This window comes from Salmo salar, chromosome ssa07, assembly GCF_905237065.1.
Source record: "Salmo salar chromosome ssa07, Ssal_v3.1, whole genome shotgun sequence".
NCBI classification, from domain to species: domain Eukaryota; kingdom Metazoa; phylum Chordata; class Actinopteri; order Salmoniformes; family Salmonidae; genus Salmo; species Salmo salar.
The window spans coordinates 15,898,226-15,924,824 of record NC_059448.1 but is presented as its reverse complement, the minus strand read 5'-3'; the positions used below and the strand labels follow the sequence as shown (position 1 = coordinate 15,924,824).

General features: G+C 45.3%; 1 protein-coding gene across 2 annotated transcripts in view; it reads left to right on the top strand.

The window, feature by feature from the left end:
- The first annotated feature begins 709 nt into the window (after positions 1-709).
- LOC106608656 (regulator of G-protein signaling 12) overlaps positions 710-26,599 on the top strand; it is an 80,165-nt gene continuing 54,275 nt past the window's right edge. Inside the window, exons 1-3 of one of the 2 annotated variants that reach the window (XM_014206742.2) lie at positions 710-910; positions 1,637-3,605; positions 14,577-14,678. In XM_014206742.2, coding sequence (XP_014062217.2) covers positions 1,728-3,605; positions 14,577-14,678 — 1,980 coding nt within the window. In that variant the 5' untranslated portion in view covers positions 710-910; positions 1,637-1,727. Of the gene's footprint in view, positions 911-930; positions 1,216-1,636; positions 3,606-14,576; positions 14,679-26,599 lie in introns of those variants that run through there. The other variant, XM_014206743.2, reaches the window with a different exon arrangement.

Genomic DNA, 26,599 nt, shown 5'->3' with positions numbered 1-26,599 from the left:
TGTGAAACCATGGGATTAAAGAAGGGAGTTGAATGTAGTTTTGCCACATATAGGCTTTGCATTTTACATTTGTGAAAACAGCTAAATAATATACAGAAAAATATACAAAAAAATATCAATAGCCTGCTTATTCGATTCAAATGACTATCACTTCACTATCTTACAAGGCCTAAGGTTTTTTGTCCCGGGTTTTAGTAGGCCTAAACATACATACAATTTCTTGGCTTTCACTGTTTCCATTGACTGACTCACTGTGTCTATTTGACTGTGGCGTGCAATAGGACCATGTGACTCACTCCCCTTGCGACCTTGCAGCATTTTAGCCATAATTCCTGTTTTTTTGTTGTTGTTTTTCTCTCCTGGCAGGACGCAACAAATGATCACCTCTTGAGCGTGTAATTCATCCCGTCATGTTAATTAGCTTGTTATATATCCATTATTAATTGTGTGGTGGTGGTTGCATTTAATAGCCATTTAGGCTACATCTGCATAGTTATTTGTCATGCTTAGTAAAGTGTAAATTAGCGCACGTTGGTAATGATATGTGTTTGAAATGTGGCCTGAACAATATCAACAATGTTTTTATTTAGGCTATCAATTTCAGATGATCAGAACCAATAGGATCACCGCAAATATTTGAATATTTAGCTCTCAGACAGGGGGATTGGCGAAAGAAATCACGTGCTCTGAAAACGATGTCATGGTTACTATGAAAGACGCTTTGTAATCCCAACAGTGAATGGAGGCGAGTGGAGTTTGTCATCCGTGGTATATGGAATACCATAATACTGGAGGGAAACTTTGGAAAATATAAATTATGTTACGGAAACTACGGACTTGTGGATTTGTAACTAGTTTGGACTGTTGGGAGTATGCAACTTTTAAACTGACTTCATGAAGCTTTAAAACGGTAATTTCAGTCTCAGCACTGGCAACATTGTATCTAGACGTCGAGCGTGTGGGAGACTACTTTACATTTAATACTAGGAAATAGTTTAGCAAGGCTATTTTTTTGTTTTGTTGTATTTTGATGGACAATACCGAAGTAGTCTGCTGTTTTGTAAACATTTAACTAAGCGCGGTAGAGAAACGATGTCAAACGAAACCAAATCAAGGCGCTCGAGCATGTTTCATTAAGAAACGTCTCGCTTGAATGCTCGTGCATTGATTGAACAGTTCTTGAGAAAGGGGCCAGCTGGCGTTGTCTACTCTATGGTTAGTAGATGGTTCATTTGCACGCTGACATGGGACGAGGCTAAATGGTCTCTTCAACCCATACGTGTCTGCTTAAACTATAACAACTCATACGTATATTTTCGTAAAACAAATTGGAGATTGTTATAGTGTGCAGCATTATTGTTGCAGAATGAAATCTTACAGTATTTTCTTTACAGTGAATGTTTCTAAAATAAAGGAGAAATATATTTTATGGATTTTGTGCACAATACATTGTATCACACCATTATTATTTCGTTTATACATTGTATAACAATATGTTGTGTACCATAATGATATCACATGATAAGTGTTACAGTTTCAGTTGTTAAAAATAATGTTACAGTAGGCCTATACCTAATCATTATTTTATACACCGTATCTCACTCAGCTTAAATCTTTCTCTCTTGTCTACTTTTAGTGTTTACACTTCAGTGTTGGCACTTAAAAGATATCACTCCAGAGTGACATTCGGTTCAAACGCTCTGCCTCTAAAAACGGCCATATTCAGGATGAGGATGCCGGGACAGGCTGAAGGGGCGCGGAGGCGTCTGGATTTGACCTCTCCTCATGAAGTCAGACGGGTTGAGGTTGTTCGAGGACGTGTAGGATACGGGTTTACCTTATCGGGACAAGGCCCGTGCCTCTTGAGTGGTATATTGGAGGGCAGCCCTGCAGACCATGTGGGACTGAAGCAGGGGGATCGTATAGTGAGCGTCAACGGAACTGATGTGGCAAAGGCATCCCATGAGGCTGTGGTGCAGTTGATTGGCACCTGTAAAGGCCCCTTACGGTTGGTGGTGCTTGTCGGGAGTGGGCCCTCGGTGGACCTATCCTCCAGCGATGAGGAATTAAGGATTTCTAGAACAGAGGGAAAGGGGCTTTTTCAGAAGGGGGGAGTTTTTCGCACTGTTTCGGACCACTCTGGCAACTCGTCATCTAATTCCGTAAATGCCACCCCAGCTAAACCAAGACCTGTGTCAGAACCTGACATGTCCCACTGGATCCAGCCTTCGAACTCCAAAACCCAGCCTGTCTTCCTGTCTGAGGAGGAAACCGCCCGAGTGGCAGACGGCGACTCTGTTTTCAACGAGCATGAGGATGATGTGAATCGAGACTGGAGTATTTTGAACACAGCCATGGTGGTGGGCTACTTGGGCTCTACTGAACTGATCTTGGCCTTGTCCAGACACGGCTCAGAGGACGACTGCCTACAGGTGATCCGTGGGTGTATCAGACATCTGGGCACAGAGCAGGAGACCCACACGCTGGTGATGATGAAGATCATGTTCGACTGCGTCCGCCTCTGTGATGACACAGGAGCCGTCCTGGCCGCCTTCCCCTCCGAGAACCTTGTCCTGGGCGTGGTGTGTTCCGAGGACAGGCGCTTTTTTTGTCTGGTCACCACTGCACACATCTCTGGCGGCCACGTTGGCCAGAACGGTCCCCTGAGTACCTCCTGCCACGTCTTCTTCATCGACCCCGAGCTGTGCCACCACAGTGACCACCTGGGCATCACAGGGCGCTTCGGCTTCGACTGCACCCCCGACCCAGACACCCAGGGCTGCCTGGAGTTCCCCCTCACTCCCCCCTCTGTCCTCCAGTTTGTATCTGTCTTATACTGTGACATGGGGGAGGCAGTGGAGAGGCTTAGAACCAGGCTGGACAGAGACTCAGCCCACCACCTCCACACGCAACAGAATCGCAGCAGCACCGGTAAGAATGGCAGCGCCAGCAGCAACGGAGACAGCGGGATTGGAAACACCTCCCCCCCTGAGGAAAGAGCGGACAGGGATTTCCCCATCGCCCGCGGAAACGACCCTGGGGGCCAGCTCCCCAGCTGTCCATGGGAGGATTACCCCCAGGCTGAAGGAGACATCACCCAAATAGTAGCTAATCAAAATGGCTGCCTAAAACTAAACGGCCATCCTAATCCAGGCAGCACAAATTCCCTTTCCGAATCTCTACCTGGCCCGGCGTCGTTAACAGGCCCATCCGGTGGCCCTCCTCCCAGGCTGGAGTTTCAGTTCAAGCCCCCGCCACCACCGTACCTTCTGGCTAAGAACCAGAAACAGAACCTAACAGGAGGAGGCTCCTTCAGAAGCAGTCAGCGTTGGTTCTCTATGAGTGTTAAGCAGAGATGGCCTAAGGGCCGAGGTGGAGAGCCCGAATCCCAGGCAACACCGGCCACTAACAGCTGGTCAGGACCAGCCACGGTGGGTAGCACCAACGCTCTGCCACCCCCCATGAGCCAGATCCCACCAGACAGGTACCTGGCAGCAGAGACCATGATGCTGCTGCCCCAGAGGGAGGAGTGGGCCAAACGACTCTGGAGAGTAGAATCTGGAGAGCTGCTGAATGCAAATCCCAGGAAAGATGCCAATACCAAGGTGAGATAAGAAGAGGGAATGCTGTTGTGTCAATGCTTGTATGTGTTTAATGAATGTATCTATCCTTTATTTAACTAGGCAAGTAAGTTAAGAACAAATTCTTATGTACAACAACAGCCCAGCCCTAACAACACTGGGCCAATTATGCACCACACTATGGGACACCCAATAACAGCCAGTTGTCATACAGTCTAGAATTGAACCAGGGTCTGTAGTGACTCTTCTAGCACTGAGGTGCAGTGTCTTAGACCACTGTGCCACTCGGGAGCCCAGAGTAAATTTTTCCAGGGTGTAACCCTAACCCAAAGTTAAGATAGCTCCTATATTTACATTGTGCAACGCAACAAAAATACATTTGCATGCTCCCTTCTGTTTAGCATCTGGTTTTGTGTTTCTGTTTGCTTTATGTTCAACTACATTCTACAGGAAGTGATAAAACTGTTGCAGGAGTTGAGTTGCTAGGCACTGAGAGGGTGGACAGACCATTCACTCTGACACAACAGCCATTTCACTGCTCAATTGGCTGTGAATTGAGCATGAAAAGGCCACCTGTTAGCTTATACCTCAATGATGTCATTGTCATAAATCCACATCCAGAGAAAGTTCAGTTCCAAACAGCCTTTTCTGTTCTTCTCCTCATTGTCCACAAGATGTCCCTGTTTCACTATTTAACTGTGATGGGAGTGAGTTTCCCCATGGAAGAAGTACTTAAATGGCTCCTTACAGGTAACTGCAAAAATAATGGAAACACTTGAGTAAATGTGGGATACAAAGTTTATTGAAAGCAGGTGCTTCCACACAGGTGGGGTTCCTGAGTTAATTAAGACATGAGCATTCCATCATGCTTAGTCACAACGCATTAGCATTGAACAGCCCCCGTGATATGCAACTTTTCAGGGAAGTTAGAAACCAATATAAACAGGCAGTTAGAAAAGCCAAGGCTAGCTTTTTCAGGCAGAAATTTGTTTCCTGCAACACAAACTCAAAAAAGTTCTGGGACACTGTAAAGTCCATGGAGAATAAGAACACCTCCTCTCAGCTGCCCACTGCACTGAGGATAGGAAACTCTGTCACCACCGATAAATCCACTATAATTGAGAATTTCAATAAGCATTTTTCTACGGCTGGTCATGCTTTCCACCTGGCTACCCCTACCGCGGTCAACAGCACTGCACCCCCCACAGCTACTCGCCCAAGCCTTCCCCATTTCTCCTTCTCCCAAATCCAGTCAGCTGATGTTCTGAAAGAGCTGCAAAATCTGGACCCCTACAAATCAGCCGGGCTAGACAATCTGGACCCTTTCTTTCTAAAATTATCTGCCGAAATTGTTGCAACCCCTATTACTAGCCTGTTCAACCTCTCTTTCGTGTCGTCTGAGATTCCCAAAGATTGGAAAGCAGCAGCGGTCATCCCCTCTTCAAAGGGGGGACACTCTTGACCCAAACTGCTACAGACCTATATCTATCCTACCCTGCCTTTCTAAGGTCTTCGAAAGCCAAGTCAACAAACAGATTACCGACCATTTCGAATCCCACCGCACCTTCTCCACTATGCAATCTGGTTTCAGAGCTGGTGATGGGTGCACCTCAGCCACACTCAAGGTCCTTAACGATATCATAACCACCATCGATAAGAAACAATACTGTGCTGCCGTATTCATTGACCTGGCCAAGGCTTTCGACTCTGTCAATCTCTGTCAGTCGCCGGAAGCTCTGGACTGGGAACTGTCGCCAGAAGCTCTGGACTGGGAACAGTCGCCGGAAGCTCTGGACTGGAAACTGTCGCCAGAAGCTCTGGAACGGGAAGGCGCACTGGAGGCCTGATGCGTGGGGCTGCACAGGTGGCGCCAGACTGGTAACACGCACCTTAGGGCGGTTGCGGAGAGCAGGCACAGGACGCACCGGACTGAGCAGGCGCACTGGAGGCCTAGTGCGTGGAGCCGGGACAGGTGGCACCAGACTGGTGACACGCACTTCAAGGCGAGTGCGAGGAGGAGGCACAGGATGTACTGGGCTGTGGAGGCGCACTGGAGACCTGGTGCGTAGAACCAGTGCAGGATACACTGGACCGTGGAGGCGCACTGGAGACCAGGAGCGCTGAGCCGGCACAACCCATCCTGGCTGAATGCTCACTTTAGCCCGGCAAATGCGGGGCGCAGGCACAGGCTATGAATGCGCACTGTATCTCCAGTGCGCATCACCGCATAACACGGTGCCTGACTGGTCACACGCTCCCCACGGTAAGCACACCCGCTCTGCAGCGCTCTCAACGCCAACACTTCTCTCCTGAATCTTTCGTCGAGTTCCACACTCGACTCCCTGACTGGCTCTGGTTCACACCTCGGCTCCGCCGACCCCTCCGTGTGCCCCCCCCCAAAAAATGTTTTGGGGGGAGCTGCCTCTCGGGTTTCCGTTGTTGCCGTGCTAATTCCTCGTAGCGTCGCCGTTCCTCTTTTGCTGCCTCTATCTCCTCCCTTGGACGGCGATACTCCCCAATCTGCGTCCAGGGTCCCTTGCCATCCAGGATCTCTTCCCATGTCCACTCCTGGCCACGCTGCTTGGTCCTTTGGTGGTAGGAGATTCTGTCACGTTCGGATGGGACTTGGCTTTCGTAGGAAGGAGACCAAGGCGCAGCTTGGGTATCGCTCCACATCTTTATTTATATGAAACTATGCAAGACATACAATAAACTATAAACTATAACTCAAAATAATCTCCCACAAAACCAAGTGGGAAAAACAACTACTTAAATATGATCCCCAATTAGAGACAACGATGACCAGCTGCCTCTAATTGGGAATCATACGAAAACCCCAACATAGAAAAAAGAAACTAGAACATAACATAGAAAAATTAAACTACACAAAACCCCCCAGTCACGCCCTGACCACTCTACCATAGAAAAATACGAGCTCTCTATGGTCAGGATGTGACAATATATATGTCACGTCCTGACCAGCAGAGGGTGTATTGTGTTAGTCTTGGTCAGGATGTGGCAGGTGGTTTGTGTTTGTTAAATGTTGTGTGGGTGATTGGGACTTCCAATTGAAGGCAGGTGTGTTGAGTTGCCTTTGATTGGAAGTCCTATATAGGTGTGTGTGTTTTTCTTTGGGGTTGTTTGTGTGCACTGCGTTGGTTTGAGCCTGCCACACTGTTACCATTGTAAGTACTGTTTATTGTTTTTTTTGTTCAAGTGGATGCTTTACATGTTTCCTTGAATAAACATGAGTGTCCACAATCCCGCTGCGCCTTGGTCCTCTTCTCTACATGACAACTTCTATGACAGAATTCCCCACCCACAAAGGACCAAGCAGCGGAAGAAGTTTGGCAAGGACTGGGAGACACAACGGGTAAGGGAGACCGAGAGGCACCCCCAAGAATTTTTTAGGGGGGGGCACAAGGGCTGGTTGACGGGGCAAGACTGGAGTGCCAGTCAACAGTCACCAGAGCTGCCCGCCAGTCAACAGTCACCAGAGCTGCCCGCCAGTCAACAGTCGTCAGAGCTGCCCGCCAGTCAACAGTCGTCAGAGCTGCCCGCCAGTCAACAGTCGTCAGAGCTGCCCGCCAGTCAACAGTCGTCAGAGCTGCCCGCCAGTCAACAGTCGTCAGAGCTGCCCGCCAGTCAACAGTCGTCAGAGCTGCCCGCCAGTCAACAGTCGTCAGAGCTGCCCGCCAGTCAACAGTCGCCAGAGTGGCCAGACTGCCCCGAACTGCCGGAGTGGCCAGACTGCCCCGAGCTGCCTGAGTGGCCCGACTGCCCGGAACGGCCTGCACCTGAGCCACCTCCAGGATGTAGCACAGGGCCGTCGTTGACGGCAGCCACCCTCCCTTCCCTCCCTTATTTGTTAGGGGTTATTGTTTGTTGGGGTATTGGGGATTTTCTTGTGTTTTTCTTTTTTTTAGGTGCATCCCGGGGTCTGCACCTTGAAGGGGGGGTACTGTCACGTCCTGACCAGCAGAGGGTGTGTTGTGTTAGTCTTGGTCAGGATGTGGCAGGTGGTTTGTGTTTGTTAAATGTTGTGTGGGTGATTGGGACTTCCAATTGAAGGCAGGTGTGTTGAGTTGCCTTTGATTGGAAGTCCTATATAGGTGTGTGTGTTTTTCTTTGGGGTTGTTTGTGTGCACTGCGTTGGTTTGAGCCTGCCACACTGTTACCATTGTAAGTACTGTTTATTGTTTTTTTTGTTCAAGTGGATGCTTTACATGTTTCCTTGAATAAACATGAGTGTCCACAATCCCGCTGCGCCTTGGTCCTCTTCTCTACATGACAACTTCTGTGACAATATATGGGGTACTAGTACCAAGTTGATGTGCAGGGGTATGAGGTAATTGAGGTAGATCCAGTGCCTTCATAAAGTATTCATACCCCTTGACTTATTCCACATTTAGTTGTGTTACAGACTTTGTTTCTCACCCATTTACACACAATACCCCATAATGACAAAGTGAAAACATGTTTTTAGATTTTTTTTTGTAAATTTATTGAAAATGAAATACAGAAATATCTTGTTTGCATAAGTATTCACACCAGAGTCAATACTTTGTAGAAGCATCTTTGTCAGTGATTACCCCTGTCTTTCTGGGTAAGTCTATAAGAGCTTTCCACACCTGGATTGTGCAACATTTGCCCATTATTCTTTTCAAAATTCTCCAAGCTCTGTCTATGGCAAGATAATTTTCAGGTCTTGCCATAGATTTTGAAGCAGATTTAAGTCAAAACTTTAATTTGGCCGTTCAGGAACAAGCATTTCGCTATACCATGCAATAACATCTGCTAAATATGTGTATGTGACCAATACAATTTGATTTGATTGATGTTGTCTTCTTGGTAAGCAACTCTAGTGTAGATTTGGCCTTGTGTTTTAGGTTATTGTCCTGCTGAAAGGTGAATTAATCTCCCAGTGTCTGGTGGAAAGCAGATTGACCCAGGTTTTCCTCTAGGATTTTGCCTGTGCTAAACTCCATTCTGTTAAGTTTTTTATCCTGGAAGAACTTCCCAGTCCTTAACGATTACAATCATACCCATAACATGATGCAGCCATCACTATGCTTGAGTGGAGAGAGTGGTAATCAGTAATGTGTTTTATTGGATTTGCCCCAAACATAACATTTTGTATTCAGGACAAAAAGTGACTTAATTGCTTTGCCACATTTTTTGCAGTATTACTTTAGTGCCTTGTTGCAAACAGGATGCATGTTTTGGAATATTTTTATTCTGTGCAGGCTTCCTTCTTTTCATTCTGTCAGTTATGTTAGTATTGTGTGGTAACTACAATGTTGATCCATGCCATCTATCACAGCTATTAAACTCTGTAACTGTTTTAAAGTCACCATTGGCCTCGTGATGAAATCCCTAAACGGGTTCCTTCCTCTCCGGCAACTGAGTTAGGAAGGATGCCTGTGACTTTGTAGTGACTGGGTGTATTGATACACTGCCCAATGTATAATTAATAACTTCACCATGCTCAAAGGGTTATTCATTGTCTGCTTTTTTCTTCTTCTTACCCATCTACCATTAGGTGCTTTTGTTTGTGAGGCATTGGAAAATCTCCCAGGTCTTTGTGGTTGAATCTGTGTTTGAAATTCACTCCTTGACTGATAATTGTATGTGTGGGGTACAGAGATGGAGTAGTCATTTAAAAAACATGTTACTCCTGAACTTATTTAGGCTTGCCATAACAAAGGGATTGAATACTTATTGACTCAAGACATTTCAGCTTTTAATTTTTTATTAATTTGTAAAACAAAAATTGAAAAACATAATTACACTTTGACATTATATGGTGTATTGTGTGACCCCCAAAAATCTCTGTTTAATCCATTTTCAATTCAGGCTATAACACAACAAAATGTGGAAAAAGTCAAATGGTATGAATACTTCCTGAAGGCACTGTATGTACATACAGTATAACTAGGAATAAAGTGACTAGGCAACAGGATGGATAATAAACAGTAGCAGCAGCGTATGTGATGAGTCAAAAAAAGTTTGCGTAAAAAGGGTCAATGCAGATAGTCCGGGTACATTTTTGGCTAACTATTTAACAATTTTTGAGTCTTATGGCTGGGGGGTAGAAGCTGTTCAATGTCCTGTTGGTTCCAGTCTTGGTGTATCGGTATCGCTTGCCGTTCTGTAGCAGAGAGAACAGTCTATGACTAGGGTGGCTGGAGTCTTTGACATTTTTTAGGGCCTTCCTCTGACACCGCCTGGTATAGAGGTCCTGGATGGCAGGGAGCTCGGCCCCAGTGATGTACTGGGTCGTACGCACTACCCTCTGTAGCGCCTTGCGGTCGGATGCCAAACAGTTGCCATAACAAGCGGTGATGCAGCCAGTCAAGATCCTCTCAATGGTGCAGCTGTAGAACTTTTTGAGGATCTGAGGGCCCATGCCAAATCTTTTCAAAGCCTCCTGAGGGGGGAAAGGCGTTGCCATGCCCTCTTCACGACTGTGTTGGTGTGTGTGGACCATGATAGATCCTTAGTGATGTGGACACAGAGCAACTTGAAGCTCTCGACCCGCTCCATTACAGCCCCGTCGATGTGAATGAGGGCATGCGGACCTCCGTTTCCTGTAGTCCACGATCAGCTCCTTTGTCTTGTTGATTTTTGGCTACCATGGCGATGCTCCCATAGGGTGACAATGCCCCCATCCACATGGTACGAGTGGTCACTGAATGGTTTGATAAGCATGATGTCAAAGGCGTCGAAAGGATTAGACCAAGGCGCAGCGTGTATAGTACTCATCTTTTACTTTTAATGAAAGCACTTCATTAAGCACTGGTCACTGTAGCCCGGCACGGGCGGAGCGCTGGCACAGGGCGAACTGGGCTGTGCTGGGGAATGAGGGCTGCCGTGCGTAGAGCAGGCGCAGGATAAACTGGGCCGAGGAGACGCACTGGAGACCAGATGCGTTGAGCCGGCGCACTTCTTCCTGGCTGCCGGCCAACTCTCGCATGGCAACGCTGCGGAGCCCGTACTGACCGCACCGGACTGTGCGTGCGGATGGGCGAGAGTGCGCATCACACCATAATGCATTTCTCGCCCCTCTGCACGCCCGCTCCGCAGTGCCCTTTCCGCCAGTACCACTCTCCGGAATCTTGCGTTGAACTCCGCACTTCACTCCTGAACTGGCTCCGGTTTGCTCCACGGCTCTCTCCTATACGCCCGGGAAGTTAGGTCAGGGCTCCCCCTGACCTAGCCAAACTACCCGTATGCCCCCCTGCCTCTCAGCCTCCTTTTGCCGTTCCTCCCAGTATCGCCGTTCCGCCCTCGCTGCCTCTATCTCCTCCGGCGGTGGCGATACTCTCCCGGCCTTGTCCACGGTCCTGCCCCATCTAGGATCTCCTCCCAGGTCCATGACCCTGAGCCATAGTGTTCGGTCCCGCTCTTCCTCCCTCGCTGCTTGGTCTTCTTGTGGTGGGTGATTCTGTCACAGGCGTCGAAAGGATTAGACCAAGATGCAGCGTGTATAGTGCTCATCTTTTACTTTTAATGAAAGCACTTCACAAAGAAAAACAAACGACAGCCAAACAGTTCTGTCAGGTATCCTAACATACTAAACAGAAAGCAACCACCCACAAAACCCAAAGGAAAACAGGCTGCCTAAGTATGGCTTCCAATCAGAGACAACGAAAGACACCTGCCTCTGATTGGAAACCATACTCGGCCAAACATGGAAAACGAAACATAGAAATAGAAAACTAGAACAAATTCCCCTAGAAACAAAAAAACCCAAAACACACAAAACAACCCCCCCTGCCACGCCCTGACCATTCTACTATGGCAAATGACCCTTTTCACTGGTCAGGACGTGACACATAAAAACGATGTAAACCATATACAATGGCTATCTTAGTCACCAGATCTCAACCCAATTGAACACTTATGGGAGATTCTGAGGCGGTGCCTGAGAGTGTTTTCCACCACCATCGACAAAACACTAAAAGTATTACATTTATTTTGGAAGCAACTAGTGATGCGCGGGTTGACTCATAACCCGCAGTCCCTGCGGTTATATGTGCGGGGTGGGCGGGTTAAGGGTCATGGAATATTGTGAATAAAGAGATGCATTAAAATCCATAAATGGGTAGAATAAAGAGAAAACAATGCATTAAATTCACAAATTCTTGTGCAATTCATGTCTATATGCTAGATTGAGGTTTTTCCTTTCGTTCTTTTTATTTGACGTTAGTGTGTAGCCTAAGCTTTAGGGCCAAATACATGCCATTTGTCAAATAATTTTTTACTTGTTAAGTTAATGTCGATCCACTGAGACAAAAAGGACAATGTCGGTGTTTAATTCAGTAAGAGAACGGCTTTGAAATAGAGAGTTGAAAATAAATAGAAGGGAGGGCCAGAACAGTAGTCTAATGTTTGGGAAAGATTTGGTAAAAGAGGATGATAGCAGTGTTATGTGTGATGATTGTGAGGCGCTATAAAAATTCGACAGTCGCAAGATGGGGACTTCAAAATGTCACGTCAAGGGAACTGTACTGTTCAGATAGGCTAGAATTTCATTTAACCCATCTGAACTCTGGACACTGACTGTAGGTCTATAACCTCTCACATAGCTTAATATAGTGTTAACCGCTGCAGAATTAAGCATTGCTTGCAGTAAAATTATACACCAAATGTACGTTTTGACTCGGGAACAGAAGTGTAGAAATATTATTTATTTATTTTAGCATCATGACATAATTACAGACGGTCCCTAATGGCGCATTCAAAGTGCTGTCTTTATCAGCATCATAAAAGCTGATTGTCTTTCAACCACATAAAATATGCATTCAAGCCGAACTGAAATCTTATCAAAAACATGTTGTGTCGTTTTTAACAGCTTCTAATTTTCCTCAAAACCGGTCAAACTGATGTCATTTGAACATTTTGCACAACATTCTTCGTTATTGCATATTCTCTGCGGTCCCTAAACGTATTTGCTGCTTGAGAGAAGCAGAGATGAAAGCAAAAACAAACTTTACCGATGTCAACTAGATTTAAGCATTCATTCTATTGTTTTATGACATTCTGGTGAGCAAAGGTTTGTTTAGTCTTCTAGGGCAACGAGTATTGACAGAAGAGAAGCTGCATGTATCTAATTACTAACAAACAGCCTACCAAAATGTCTGAAAATATAAGCAGAAACCTAGGCCTATCAAAAAAGCCCTGTCAAAAAATCGTTCTGCTATCCATTTTCTATTTGCGGGCTAGGGTTAGGTGTGGTCCTCAAAGTTTCACTTTATCACATACTGTGTAGAAGGCCGGTTGCGGATGGGTTATTAGCAGTTGCGGGCGGGTGAACAAACAGCTGACCCACGCATCACAAGGCCTAACGCCCTATTAAGACACTTTATGATGGTGTTTCCTTTATTTTGGCAGTTACCTGTATACTGTATACTCAATATGTTTCCTGTTGACACAGAAGTAAAGGTGCATTCTAAACTTTTGGAAAAATCCTCAAAACATATTAAAGTACTTTGAAAAGCCAATACAGAAAGTTAACCTTTAATATTATGTTTCTCCTGTGGCTACGCTATTGCATGCATGAGTACAGTAGATAAAGATGGATGTGTTCCATGGAAAATCAGGCATTTGGCAAAATAGAATCTTTGCACAAATTGAGAGAATCCTCCTCAACCATCTGATGCATTTTTTATTTCCGCTCTTCTTCTTTCCAGTACAGAGAGCAGATTACCCGAGTCAGATGATAGGGGAAAATATTACGCTGTTTATCGTTGTGTTTGTCTCTCGCTGTTTATCCAAGCAAAAGTTATTATCCTGTGTGCATACACTGGATGAATAATGTGTCTGTCTGAAATGTCCTCTGTTCTGAAAAGAAGTTTTGCACAGGAAGCTAAGGCAAATTACAGGATAGAGCCCATGTGATACCATGGTAATTACCGGCAATTCTTTATTCCAGCTCAGACATTAGGCTGGGCTTTCACCCATCATTATAATAGCAGGGCTGCTGGCGAAATGTGTTTCTCATGCTCCTTTAGTGTAGCAGTGAAACGGTGAGATTAAGGTGCAGATGAAAGGGGAGGAGTTGAGTTTGATGGAGGCTTTTGAGGTAAAGTAGGTGAAAAACAATTTTTTCACTACCTCAGCCCAACTGGTGTCTGTGAAATCGTCAACATTGTGCAGAACTGAGCCTAATGGGCCGTGTGTGTGTGTGTGTGTTTGTGGCCAATCCGTTATTTTTGTACAATCTGTTGGCCAATCACAGTTATGTTGTCGGGCAGGAAGGGAGTTGTGTGTCAGGACCCCTGTTTATTTAAGGACACGCCATATGGCCTGAAGGTCATGGCAGGAAGAACATCTGTCATCATCTTGGTTGGTTTACATCATCTTGGTTTAATTGCCCAGTGAGATAGTCCCTTATCACTCTCAAATCTCTCCAAAACTACAAGCTTGTACAGTGTATAGGGATATGCCTATTTTGTATGGAAGTGTATTCCAGACAAAGGGATGATCACCATTGACAAGTTTACTTTACTAATCCCTAATGCTTACATCATGTTAAAGGTATTATGTCATGTTTATGATGGTGTTATGTAGGCTCATGACCCATAGCTAAGTATGACAGAAACCATGATTGGATCAGTGGTCCATGTAGTAGTGTGATGTTTTGGCAGACAGTCATTATCCCTTTCCTGCAGTCAAATGACCTTGTGGCCTCATGGGTGGAATGTTATTCATATTTTTCATAATTAATCAACATTTAAAAAACAATGTCGAACAGTTTTGTTATATTTCAGTCTTCTGTGATGTATATGAAGTATCAAAATCGAATACATTTCAACTCTATATCTGCATGGTACATGTGTCTTATTTTTTTTAAGCCCATAACCATGTGTGTGAGGTGTGTACTTTGGTTTCAAAGTAGATTTGTTTAAAGACTACTAAGAAATACTCAGTGTGACCCTGATTTAGCCCACTGCAGTAAAAGGTTAATGTTCTCTCTTCTCCCCATGACAGGGCTCCAAGTTCTGGGGCATTGGCGCCGGCCGCTCCTCTGGCCGTCGCTCCTTTGGACACTCCAAGAGGCTCAGTCTGGCACGATCACTGGACGACCTGGAGGTAGGCCCCATGTCCAGTACAGTATTTATAACTGCTGTCATATCATTTAAAACCTAGCACCATCCTACTCGGTTTGCCTGGTATTAACCCCATTTGTGTTTCTGGAATTTGATTTTTTTTTTATTAGAGTAAAATATCTGGTGTTCAATCAACTTAATTCAATAAAACTCTGTTCTGGCTTATTGTAACATTGTAAAATGGCCCTGTAACGCTGTGTACCCATCTTTTATGGGAACTGCATTTTGAGGGCATGCTGCTCGCTTATATGCGGAGGAGTTGGTCAGCTTGACTAATTTGGACATTCAGCCGAACATCCCTCCCCCGTTCTGCTCCAGTTTCCACTCTTTTTGAACCTTTCATTTCTGTTTGCCTTCAACTCTCATATTTGGTGCCACAATTGCGGCGAGGGTGGCTCACAAAGTGGTCTTTGTGTGGGCTCGAGGCATGGGCCCTGTTGGTTTGGCCTTGTTAACGAGCAGCCTGAGGCATGGGCCCTGTTGGTATGGCCTTGCTAACGAGCAGTGCTACTAAATGACATTCCCACATTTCTCCCCTATTAGCATTGCTCAGGGATTCTACAGCCCCTCGCTATCACACATACACACACGCACACATGCACACACACACACACACATACACACACACACACCCTAAACAGTAGTGTCAAAAACTTGAGGCATCTGGTTCTCTGTTTAAGTTCAATAGGGTTTTCAACAAGTCTCTTTGGAACATAAACCTGTATCTTATATAAAATGGCGCCGACAGAGATGGTCGCCTCGCTTCGCGTTCTTAGGAAACTATGCAGTATTTTTTTATGTATTATTTCTTACATTGTTACCCCAGGAAATCTTAAGTTTTATTACATACAGCCGGGAAGAACTATTGGATATAAGAGAAACGTCAACTTACCAACATTACGACCAGGAATATGACTTTCCTGGAACGGATCCTCTGTTCAGACCACCTCCCAGGACAATGGATCTGATCCCAGTAGCCAACCCAAAATAACGTCGCCGCAGAAGGGGCAGACGGAGCGGCCTTCTGGTCAGGCTCCGTAGACGTGCACATCGCTCACCGCTCCCGATTATACTACTCGCCAATGTCCAGTCTCTAGACAACAAGGTAGACGAAATTCGTGCAAGGGGTTGCCTTCCAGAGAGTTGCCTTCTGTTTCACGGAAACATGGCTCTCTCGGGATATGTTGTCGGAATTGGTTCAGCCACTGGGCTTCTCCATGCATCGCGCCGACAGAGATAAACATTTCTCTGGGAAGAGGAAGGGCGGGGGTGTATGCTTTATGATTAACGACTCATGGTGTAATCATAACAACATACTGGAACTCAAGTCCTTCTGCTCACCCGACCTAGAATTCCTTACAATCAAATGGCGGCCATTTTACCTACCAAGAGAATTCTCGTCAGTTATAGTCACAGCTGTGTACATTCCCCCTCAAGCGAACACCAAGACGGCCCTCAAAGAACTTCACTGGACTCTATGTAAACTGGAAACTATATATCCGGAGACTGCATTTATTGTAGCTGGGGATTTTAACAAAGTAAATATGAGAACAAGGCTACCTAAATTCTATCAGCATATTGATTGCACGACTCGCAGGGCTAATACTCTCGACCAATGTTACTCTAACTTCCACGATGCATACAAAGCCCTCCCCCGCCTTCCCTTCGGCAAATCCGACCACGACGCCATCTTGCTCGTTCCGTCTTATAGGCAGAAACTCAAACAGGATGTACCAGTGACGACAAACATTAATTGCTGGTCTAACCAATCGGAAGCCATGCTTCAGAGAACAACATTGACCTATACGCTGACTCGGTGAGTGCGTTTATAAAGAAGTACATTGGAGATGTTGTATCTACTGTTACTATTAAAACCTACCCTAACCAGAAACCGTGGATGGTTTCTGGTTAGGGTAGCGCAAAACTGAAAGCGCTATCCACTGCATTTAATATGCTGAATATTATATGGCTGAATATAAACAGTGTAGTTATTCCCTCCGCAAGGCAATCAAACAAGCGAAATGCCGCTACAGGGACAAGGTGGAGTCGCAATTCAACGGCTCAGACACGAGACGTATGTGGCAGGGTCTACAGGAAATCACGGACAACAAAAACAGCCACGTCACGGACACCGCCGTCACGCTTCCAGACAAACTAAACACCTTCTTTGTCCGCTTTGAGGATAATACAGTGCCACCGTTGCGACTCGCTAACAAAGACTGCTTCTCCCCCTCTCCTTCCCCGTGGCTGACGTGAGTAAAACATTTAAACTTGTTAACCCTCGCAAGGCTGCTGGCCCAGATGGCATCCCTAGCCGGGTCCTCAGAGCATGTGCAGACCAGCTGGCTGGTGTGTTTACGGACATATTCAATCGCTCCCTATTCCAGTCTGTTGTCCCCACATGCTTCAAGATGGCTACCATTGTTCTTGTACCCAAGAAGGAAAAGATAACTGAACTAAATGACTACAGCCCCGTAGTACTCACCTATGTCATCATGAAGTGCTTTAACCTCTCTGGGCTAGGCGGGACGAATTCGTCCCACCTACGCAACAGCCAGTTGAATCCCGTGGCGCGATTTTCAAATACCTTAGAAATGCTATTACTTCAATTTCTCAAACATATGACTATTTTACAGCATTTTAAAGACAAGACTCTCGTTAATCTAACCACACTGTCCGATTTCAAAAAGGCTTTACAACGAAAGCAAAACATTAGATTATGTCAGCAGAGTACCCAGCCAGAAATAATCAGACACCAATTTTTCAAGCTAGCATATAATGTCACAAAAACCCAGAAGACAGCTAAATGCAGCACTAACCTTTGATGATCTTCATCAGATGACACACCTAGGACATTATGTTATACAATACATGCATGTTTTGTTCAATCAAGTTCATATTTATATCAAAAACCAGCTTTTTACATTAGCATGTGACGTTCAGAACTAGCATACCCCCCTCAAACTTCCGGGGAATTTACTAACAATTTACTAAATTACTCACGATAAACGTTCACAAAAAACATAACAATTATTTTAAGAATTATAGATACAGAACTCCTTTGTGCAATCGAGGTGTCCGATTTTAAAATAGCTTTTCGGTGAAAGCACATTTTGCAATATTCTCAGTAGATAGCCCAGCCATCACGGCTAGCCATTTAGACACCCACCAAGTTTAGCCCTGACCAAAGTCAGATTTACTATTACAAAAGTTTGATTACCTTGGTTGTCTTCGTCAGAATGCACCCCCAGGACTGCTACTTCAATAACAAATGTTGGTTTGGTCCAAAATAATCCATCGATATATCCAAATAGCGGCGTTTTGTTCGTGCGTTCCAGACACTATCCGAAATGGTAAATCAGGGTTACGAGCATGGCGCAATTCGTGACAAAAAATGTCTAAATATTCCATTACCGTACTTCGAAGCATGTCAACCGCTGTTTAAAATCCATTTTTATGCCATTTTTCTCGTAAAAAAGCGATAATATTCCGACCAGGAATCTCCGTTTAGGTAAACAGAGGAAAGAAAACAAAGCATTCGGTCGACGCGGGCACGCGCCTGAGTCTCACAGTACTGTAACCAGCCACTACCCAAACGCGCTACTTTTTTTCAGCCAGAGACTGCAAAGCCACGATTCAGCTTTTTGCCGCCTTCTGAGAGCCTATGGCAGCCGTAGGAAGTGTCACGTTATAGCAGAGATCCTTTGTAATGGATAGAGATGGCAAAGAAGGCCAAGAAATGGTCAGACAGGGTACTTCCTGTACAGAATCTTCTCAGGTTTTGACCTGCCATTTGAGTTCTGTTATATTCACAGACACCATTCAAACAGTTTTAGAAACTTTGGAGTGTTTTCTATCCAAAGCCAATAATTATATGCATATTCTAGTTACTGGGCAGGAGTAGTAACCAGATTAAATCGGGTACGTTTTTTATCCAGCCGTGTCAATACTGCCCCCTAGCCCTAACAGGTTAAGAAGCTAGTCAAGGATCATATCACCGCCACCTTACCGGCCACCCTAGACCCACTTCAGTTTGCATACCGCCCCAACAGGTCCACAGATGACGCAATCGCCATCACACTGCACACTGCCTTATCCCATCTGGACAAAAATAATACCTATGTAAGAATGCTGTTCGTTGACTACAGCTCAGCATTCAACACCATTATACCCTCCAAGCTCACCGTCAAGCTGGAGGCCCTGGGTCTCAACCCCGCCCTGTGCAACTGGGTCCTGGACTTTCTGACGGGCCGCCCCCATGTGTTGAAGGTAGGAAACAACATCTCCACTTCGCTGACCCTCAACACTGGGGCCCCACAAGGGTGTGTGCTCAGCCCTTTCCTCACACAAGGGTGTGTGCTCACCCACGACTGTGTGGCCATGCATGCCTCCAACTCAATCATCAAGTTTGCAGATGACACAACAGTAGAGGGCCTGATCACCAACAACGACGAGACAGCCTACAGGCAGGAGGTGAGGGCACTCGGAGTGTGGTGTCAGGAAAACAACCTCTCATCAACGTCAACAAAACAAAGGAGATGATCGTGGACTTCAGGAAACAGCAGAGGGAGCATCACCCCTATCCACATCGAAGGGACAGCAGTGGAGAAGGTGAAAAGTTTTAAGTTCCTGGGCGTACACATCACAGACAAACTGAAAGGGTCCACCCACACAGACAGTGTGGTGAAGAAGGCGCAACAGCCTTCTTCAGGCTGCTGACAAACTTTTACAGATGCACAATCGAGGGCATCCTGTCGCGCTGTATCACTGCCTGGTGCGGCAACTGCACCTCCCTCAACCGCAAGGCTCTCCAGAGGGTGGTGCGGTCTGCACAACTCATCACCGGGGGCAAACTACCTGCTCTCCATGACACCTACAGCACCCGATGTCACAGGGAGGCCAAAAAGATTATCATGGACAACAACCACCCGAGCCACTGCCTGTTCACACTGCTATCATCCAGAAGGCGAGGTCAGTACAGTTGCATCAAAGCGGGGACCGAGAGATTGAAAAACAGCTTCTATCTCAAGGCCGTTAGACTGCTAAACAGCAATCACTAACTCAGAGATGCTGCTGCCTACATTGAGACCCAATCGCTGGACACTTTAATAAATGGATCACTAGTCACTTTAAACAGTGCCACTTGAAATAATGCCACTTTAAAAATGATTGCATATCTTACATTACTCATATCACATGTATATACTGTATTTTACCATCTACTGCACCTTGCCTATGCTGCTCGGCCATCGCTCATCCATATACTTATATGTACATATTCTCATTCACCCATTTAGATTTGTGTGTATTAGGTAGTTGTTGGGGAATTGTTAGATTACTTGTTAGGGATTTCTGAGTCACTGGTACTGCAGAGGAGTGAAGATAAGATAATGGTATTGTCAGTCAGTGTGTGAACCCTGAACCGGGAACTCTATATATATATAGATAGATTTGCTCCACTTCACCATTTTCGAACGCTAGAGCGATGTCATTGGTTGAGGCCATCTCAAATTCTTTCAAGTATACTAGGGCCTTGCAGCCTCTTCAGGGTCAAGTACACTAGGGCCTTGCAGCCTCTTCAGGGTCAACAGCTACTGTGACGGCTATGGAGAGAGACGGGGCATTTGACGTGTTGCAAGTGTCTGTGAGGTCAATAAAACGAGCTACAGCTTTCATACTTTATGTTAGCATTAGCTATGATCTCTGTCTACAGAGCCTGCTAACTGCACATGCTGGATGTAAACAACTGAATTATACACCTATAATAGGATCCTAAAAAAAAGGTCTGCTATTGGCCTACACAAAGAAAACCTGCTATCTAGTAATGAACTACTTATAGCTCTAATCCAACAGAATAAAGGACTATTATAGAGAGAAAAATGAACAATGGGCTAAGGTCAGCTCGTATTGAATTAAATAATAACTCATTTTGATGTCTATTTTATAATTGGGCTTTCAGGGTAGTAGCTCATCCTACTGTTTGATCCTCTCTATGACGCAAACTGTAATTCTCTCAGAAATAGTTTTGGCCTAGAAAAACAAAAGGCTATATTTCGGTTGCCACAGACTGAATGGGAATCCCCGTTCAAATTGGGAACAGCAAGTAAGAGTAGTAGGATTTCCTCAAGTGTTTCCTGGAACATTAAGACTTGGGTGTATTCCACCAGCTAAATAGTATTTTGGTCAGCGGGTGGCTGCAGAGCAGAGTGGGGCTAAGGGAATTTTAACATAGTCCCGGAAGGGAATCCCACCTTTACAGTATAGCATTTTCCTCAAGCTGTACTTTTCTAAATTATGAAATGGTGAAGTTCCTAATTAAAGGCCCATTGAAGTCAAAAACATGATTTGTCATGTGTTTTATATATATTTCCACACTATGAGGTCAGAATAATACTGTGAAATTGTGAAAATTATGATAATACCGTTTTAGTGTAAGAGCTGTTTGAAATGACTGGCTGAAATGTTTTGGTGGGATGAAGTTTTGGCCTGCCTTGTGACATTAGTTAACCAATAAGCAAGAGTTCCAAACCTCTTTGCTAGTTTTCAGTTTTCCCCTCCCCACACAGACCATTCCCAGACAGTCCTAGTAAAATTCTTGCTTGAGAAATTGCTCTTTGCTAAGAAGCTATTTTTGTTTATTTTTGACCATTTAAATTAACATAAGTTAATAATTGTTTCCCAGAAATTATTTTATATTAAGATTAAAACAGCTGCATTGGACCTTTTAAGGGTTTCTTAGGAATTGCTGGTCCTCTGGGAGTTTTTTGTTGCTGCAAAACAGTTGTTGTGTAAGCACGTCTGTGGTCTGGTAAGAACTTAACAGTGGCGTATTTGCACATTTTTCATTGTGCAGTCATCATTTCAGCCACCCTGAAACCATGACAAAATGAGTGCAATTTACCCATGCAGCTTTAAGTCATGGTATACATTCCAGGTAATTACTATGTTTGAGGTTTTCTTCTAATGGTGGCCAAAGGCAATTAGATCCTCATCTATGGCTATCGCCCACCCCTGGTTTCCACTTCAAGGGCTCATCACCCCAAGGGCTCAGCGTCACCATCCTTGCTAAACCAGACACCATTGTTTCACCGGAGAACGGCATTCAGTCAAGTTTAACTACGCTATAACAGCTTCATATGATCATCAGTCAAAGATCAATGAGAACCTCCTCAAGGCTCAGTACGGGAAGGAAGCATGAATATGTATGCACTCACTACTGTAAGTCTGCTAAATTAGTCAATGTAGAGCAACAGAAACACATCATCTGCTCTTTCTTGATAATGAAAGTGAGAGCCTCCATTTGGCAGGCATCCTGTAAAGACAATATATGGAATGGCAAACAGGTGCATGTTGTGCAAGCTACATCAAAGGAGTTTTACACCCACAATGTAAGATTCCCTATGTTGTTCCTCACCATATAAATAGCAAGTGTCATCGTATCTCAGCCTCTCCAGATTACGAGCGTGCATCACGTTGGAATATCCCATTATACAGGGATTGGAAGGTGTTTTGTTTTGAGGGCTTTTCCTACCCTCCTGATTCCTCAGTCCTGTCCTCGACTCCCTAGGATGTTATTGAGCCCATTTCTCACGCTGTGGGAATCCAAAATGTGATAAGCTGCCACCGGTCACTGCACACATCTCTACATGAGCGGACAACGTGGGCCCCTGGGAGACCCTGCCAGCGGCGCTGTGGTGAGACCCCTGCTTGTGGATAACCTCTCACCGTTTGATGCTACGGAAGCTGCAAGCACATGCGGCGGCTCTGTCGCTTTTTTCGTGGTTAGTCGTGTGCGTCAGAGCCGCGGCAACAGGGGTCAGGAATCAGTAAACACTGTTATATTTGACCTCATAGAGCCTCTGACATGTAGTTATGCCAGACTGTCCTGTCGGCTAGCCTAATCTGCTGTTTTCTGTCTGTTTCGCTTGTCCTGGTTGCCATTTGGTTTCAGCAGAGGAGCTGTGATGATCAGCGGTTGATGTATTTTGTGTGTGTGTGGAGATTGCGTGATAGGAGCGTCTCGCTGCACACTGGGGCTTTGTTGTTTGGGAACTTTGTTTCTCTTCTATTCATTTTTCAGCACACTTGTCAAAGCCCCGCCGGCCCCCTCCCCCCTCGCTCGCCAATTCCTTCCCAATCTCAGGCTTTAATTTCTGACTTAAATCAGATGCTTTGCACACTGAATGATAAGTGTGTGTGTGTGTGTGTATTTGGAATGTCTGTGCGTTTCTGTGGTCTATGTGTATAAATGCATTACAAATAGTGTGAAGGAATGCTTGTGAGTGTATGCTATTTTGTGTACCTATGTGTGTGCCAAGAGTTGATGGCCCTCCCTTATCCGTGAGTCTAAGGTTTTGCGTTCCCTCACACATCATAGGCTGGTTAACAAAGCTTGGTTTGCCTGCCTGAGGCTAAGAGATCCACTTTGTGGGCGTAGCAGGAACTGTGAGGAGGAATGAAGACAGAGGGAGAGAAAAATAAATTGAAAGGGAAGGATGATAGAGTGGGTAGAGGGAAAGTGAGAGAGGGAGGGAGGGAGGTAGGGAGTGAGAGAGGGAGGGAGGTAGGGAGTGAGAGGTAAGTAGGGAGTGAGAGAGGGAGGGAGGGAGAGAGAGGAGGGAGTGAGAGAGGGAGGTAGGGAGGGAGGGAGGGAGGGAGGGAGGGAGGGAGGGAGGGAGGGAGGGAGGTAGGTAGGGAGTGAGCGAGGGAGAGAGGAAGCAAGGCACAGTAGGAGCAGGGGGAGGGAGTGTTTGAACTCTCAGTAGCTGTCAGGATCTTGGACTGCCGCTCTCTGCCTGAGCTGAGCTCTCCCTGGCAGCACACACACACACACACACACACCGCGGAGTGAGCCGACGAATGGACTTGTTTCCACACACCGGGCGTGTGGAGCTGCATCAGCACTGAAGACAAGCCAAACACAAGCTGCACACAGCGCCATACATGGAGCAAACTTTAACTCTCAACTCTGTAAGTATTCTCATCAAACTCATCGAGCGTCTCTCTCTCTCTCTCTCTTCATGCTTATCTTTGTGCTGTGGTGTCTTCCTGCATCTCCCTGACAGTTTTCTTGCCTTCTTTGGGCTCTTTGTAACTCATATTTGACTGTTTAAGTGCCTCACAGTGGTTAGCTTGTGTGTTCCTTCAGAGGAATGTTTTGGTCAGCTCCAGCCTCTAACAGAGCTTGCATGTGTGTGTAGCTATGTGACACACTGTGCAGTTCTATACAGAGATACTGTCCTGCTTCCTGAATACTGGGACCGGGGACACAAACTGAATTTAAATCAGGCATCATACTAAAAGGGTTTTGTGAAGTGATGAGTGATTTTTCTCATCGTCAACTCTCATCAAGTGTTCTTTATGAACTGTTGACTGAGTGGCGCTGTGTTTGGAGTCCCTTGGCTAGTGACCCATTTCAAATGAATTAGTGTCGTTTGGAGGAGTGCAGCACAGTTTTGGTGTAAAGGACCCAACCTAAAGGACCCAACCGACATGGAGAATTTTTTTATTTTTGGGTTGCCCATAGCAGCTTGAGTTGAGGTTGAACTTGATGTGGTTGCATGTGGTTTTACTCTGCCCCTCTCTGTTTACTGTGCACTGATTCACCCCCTGCTGTTAGACAGTCAGTTATGTTTTTGTCTTAAAGGAACCAGTGGTGGCACATCTGTTTTTGGTATATGTTCTGTCTCTGGTCTATTTTCTCTTAAAGCAACCTGTAGAAACATGTAGCCTAGGCTTAGTCTAGATGTTTTATTCTAATCTAAATGTATGGGATCAGCCAGAGCCGTATATGGAGATACACCGTATGTATACGTCTGGATTCTGCTTGGGACATTATGATGCTGCTGCTGTGACTTGAAAGGCGGTACAGAAATGGTGTGTTCTTGGGAGGATTAGCAGTCGAGGGAAGATCACGACACGCTTTTATCTCGCAGACGTCACAGGATGAGAGCGTCGACGTGTGGGTGGACAGTTGCTCTCACGAAATGTGTCCTCGGGCACAGCATTATGGGATGTAAAGAGCAAGTGGCCTGACATTTCCTAAATGCCTCTTCACAGCGGTGCACTTTTTTTCCTCCTGCAGAGGTTTCATTGCGTTAAATAAGCTGCCTCTCTGCCCACAGACTGGAAAATGGCTAGCTGCATTGGACTCCAGATTCAGTTAGCTGCAGAACTCAGAGGATGGAAACTCTGTGACCAAACAGACAGATGCGACAGCGGTTGCTGACCACCTTAAGACCACAGAAAGAAAGCAGTGTCTGACCAACCGAGGTCAGAAATACAGTACTGTGTACTCCCACACTGACCATGTGGTTGGGTGGTTATTGTGCATAGTACACCCAGCTCAAAACATAATGATGTCATTACAGTGACACCAAAACCATGACATCATTCTGTCAACATTTAGCCAACTGCCTGGTGGGAAAGGAGGTGTATTAAATTAGTTGGCAACAGTCAGCGCTGTTTTGTCCCATTTACCTGGTTGTGTTGGATAGCCTCCTCCTATCTGAGATATAGGCAGGCTCTGGGAATAAAGCAGTATGATTCACCTCCAAGGCCATCTACCCACCCACGCTATTTACATTCCTATTTATTTTGATTTCTTTCTACTTTTCATCTATTCCTTCATACTGCATCGTTTGCAGTACATCTCCTGCCAAGGGTGTGGAAGTAACTCAATGAAGGAAAACCATGGAACTAGGACACCGTTTCTCATGAAAGGAAACGGTTTGAACATGTCGGAGAGAGAAACTAGTACACACTTGTTTTTTTTAATTGTTTTTATTTGTCTTTAACCTCAAACCTGTGTCTGTTTCGTACGGGCGTGAGTAAGAGGTGGTGTCGTGTTAGAACTAAGAGAATGCGGTTCTTCAATAATGCAGGGAATGAAAGCGTTTGTTGGTATCTTTGGCCATATGTTGGCAGAGAACGTCGAGAAACAATGCCAAGGTCCTGTCTCCTTAGCACCATGGATAGAATAAACACAGATCTTTGTGAGACAAGTTCCTCTCCGACGCTATTGTGAGAGCTTTGCTTTGCAAAGCCAAACACTACCCTTTTCTCTCTCGTGAGATATTTCAATAACTTATCGACACATATCAATGGATTGAAATCTAGGACGTAGGTTTATATAATGTTTCCTTTTAGCAGACTCTTTTAATCCACGTGTCTCACAGTACTGCATACTTTTTCATATCCTGCCGCAGTGGGAATCAAATTTACAACCCTGCTGTTGCAAGCACCATGCTCTACCAACGGAGCCACACAGGACTAATGCAGTATTCTATTGTGTGACCTAGTTGCTTTCTGTTGAACAAAACAGTAACACCTGTGGTTTGTGCTATAAAGTACAGTACATGGTATGTGGTCATGGTATTTCCAGAGGCGTTTGAGGTGTATGTTGCCCCTAAAATGACAAATCTAGGTTCAGTTTACCCTCCCCCGTTCCCTGTAGGAGGTTATTAAAGGAAAATTGACCTGAGAACTGCCTGATATCATCACTGATGTAACATTCTAATCCCCCCAAAGGCGCAGCACACATGGGTGGGTGGATAAAAGTAGTATATAGATATAAATACTAGGATTACTTAGCATCAGTATTTCAGATTTATTTCATTGCATTTATTTAATTGCAGGCAACAACTCTCTCTAGTAGGAAGATGTGGGTGGTTCAAAGGATGGATAGATTGGCCTTTGGAAGCAAAATTGGATTAGATGACACCAGTGTGTTATAATATTTCAAGTTTATTTTTACACAGCGGAACATATAACTCTCCCTACTCTCACCCACTCAGTCTCTGTAACAGTTTGTATTTAAACACAGCAATCCACACTGTCTCTGTCTGTTTCCCTCCAGAAACATCTATTTTTGCCCCTCTGAGAGCTGCCCCGAACTTGTCCCCA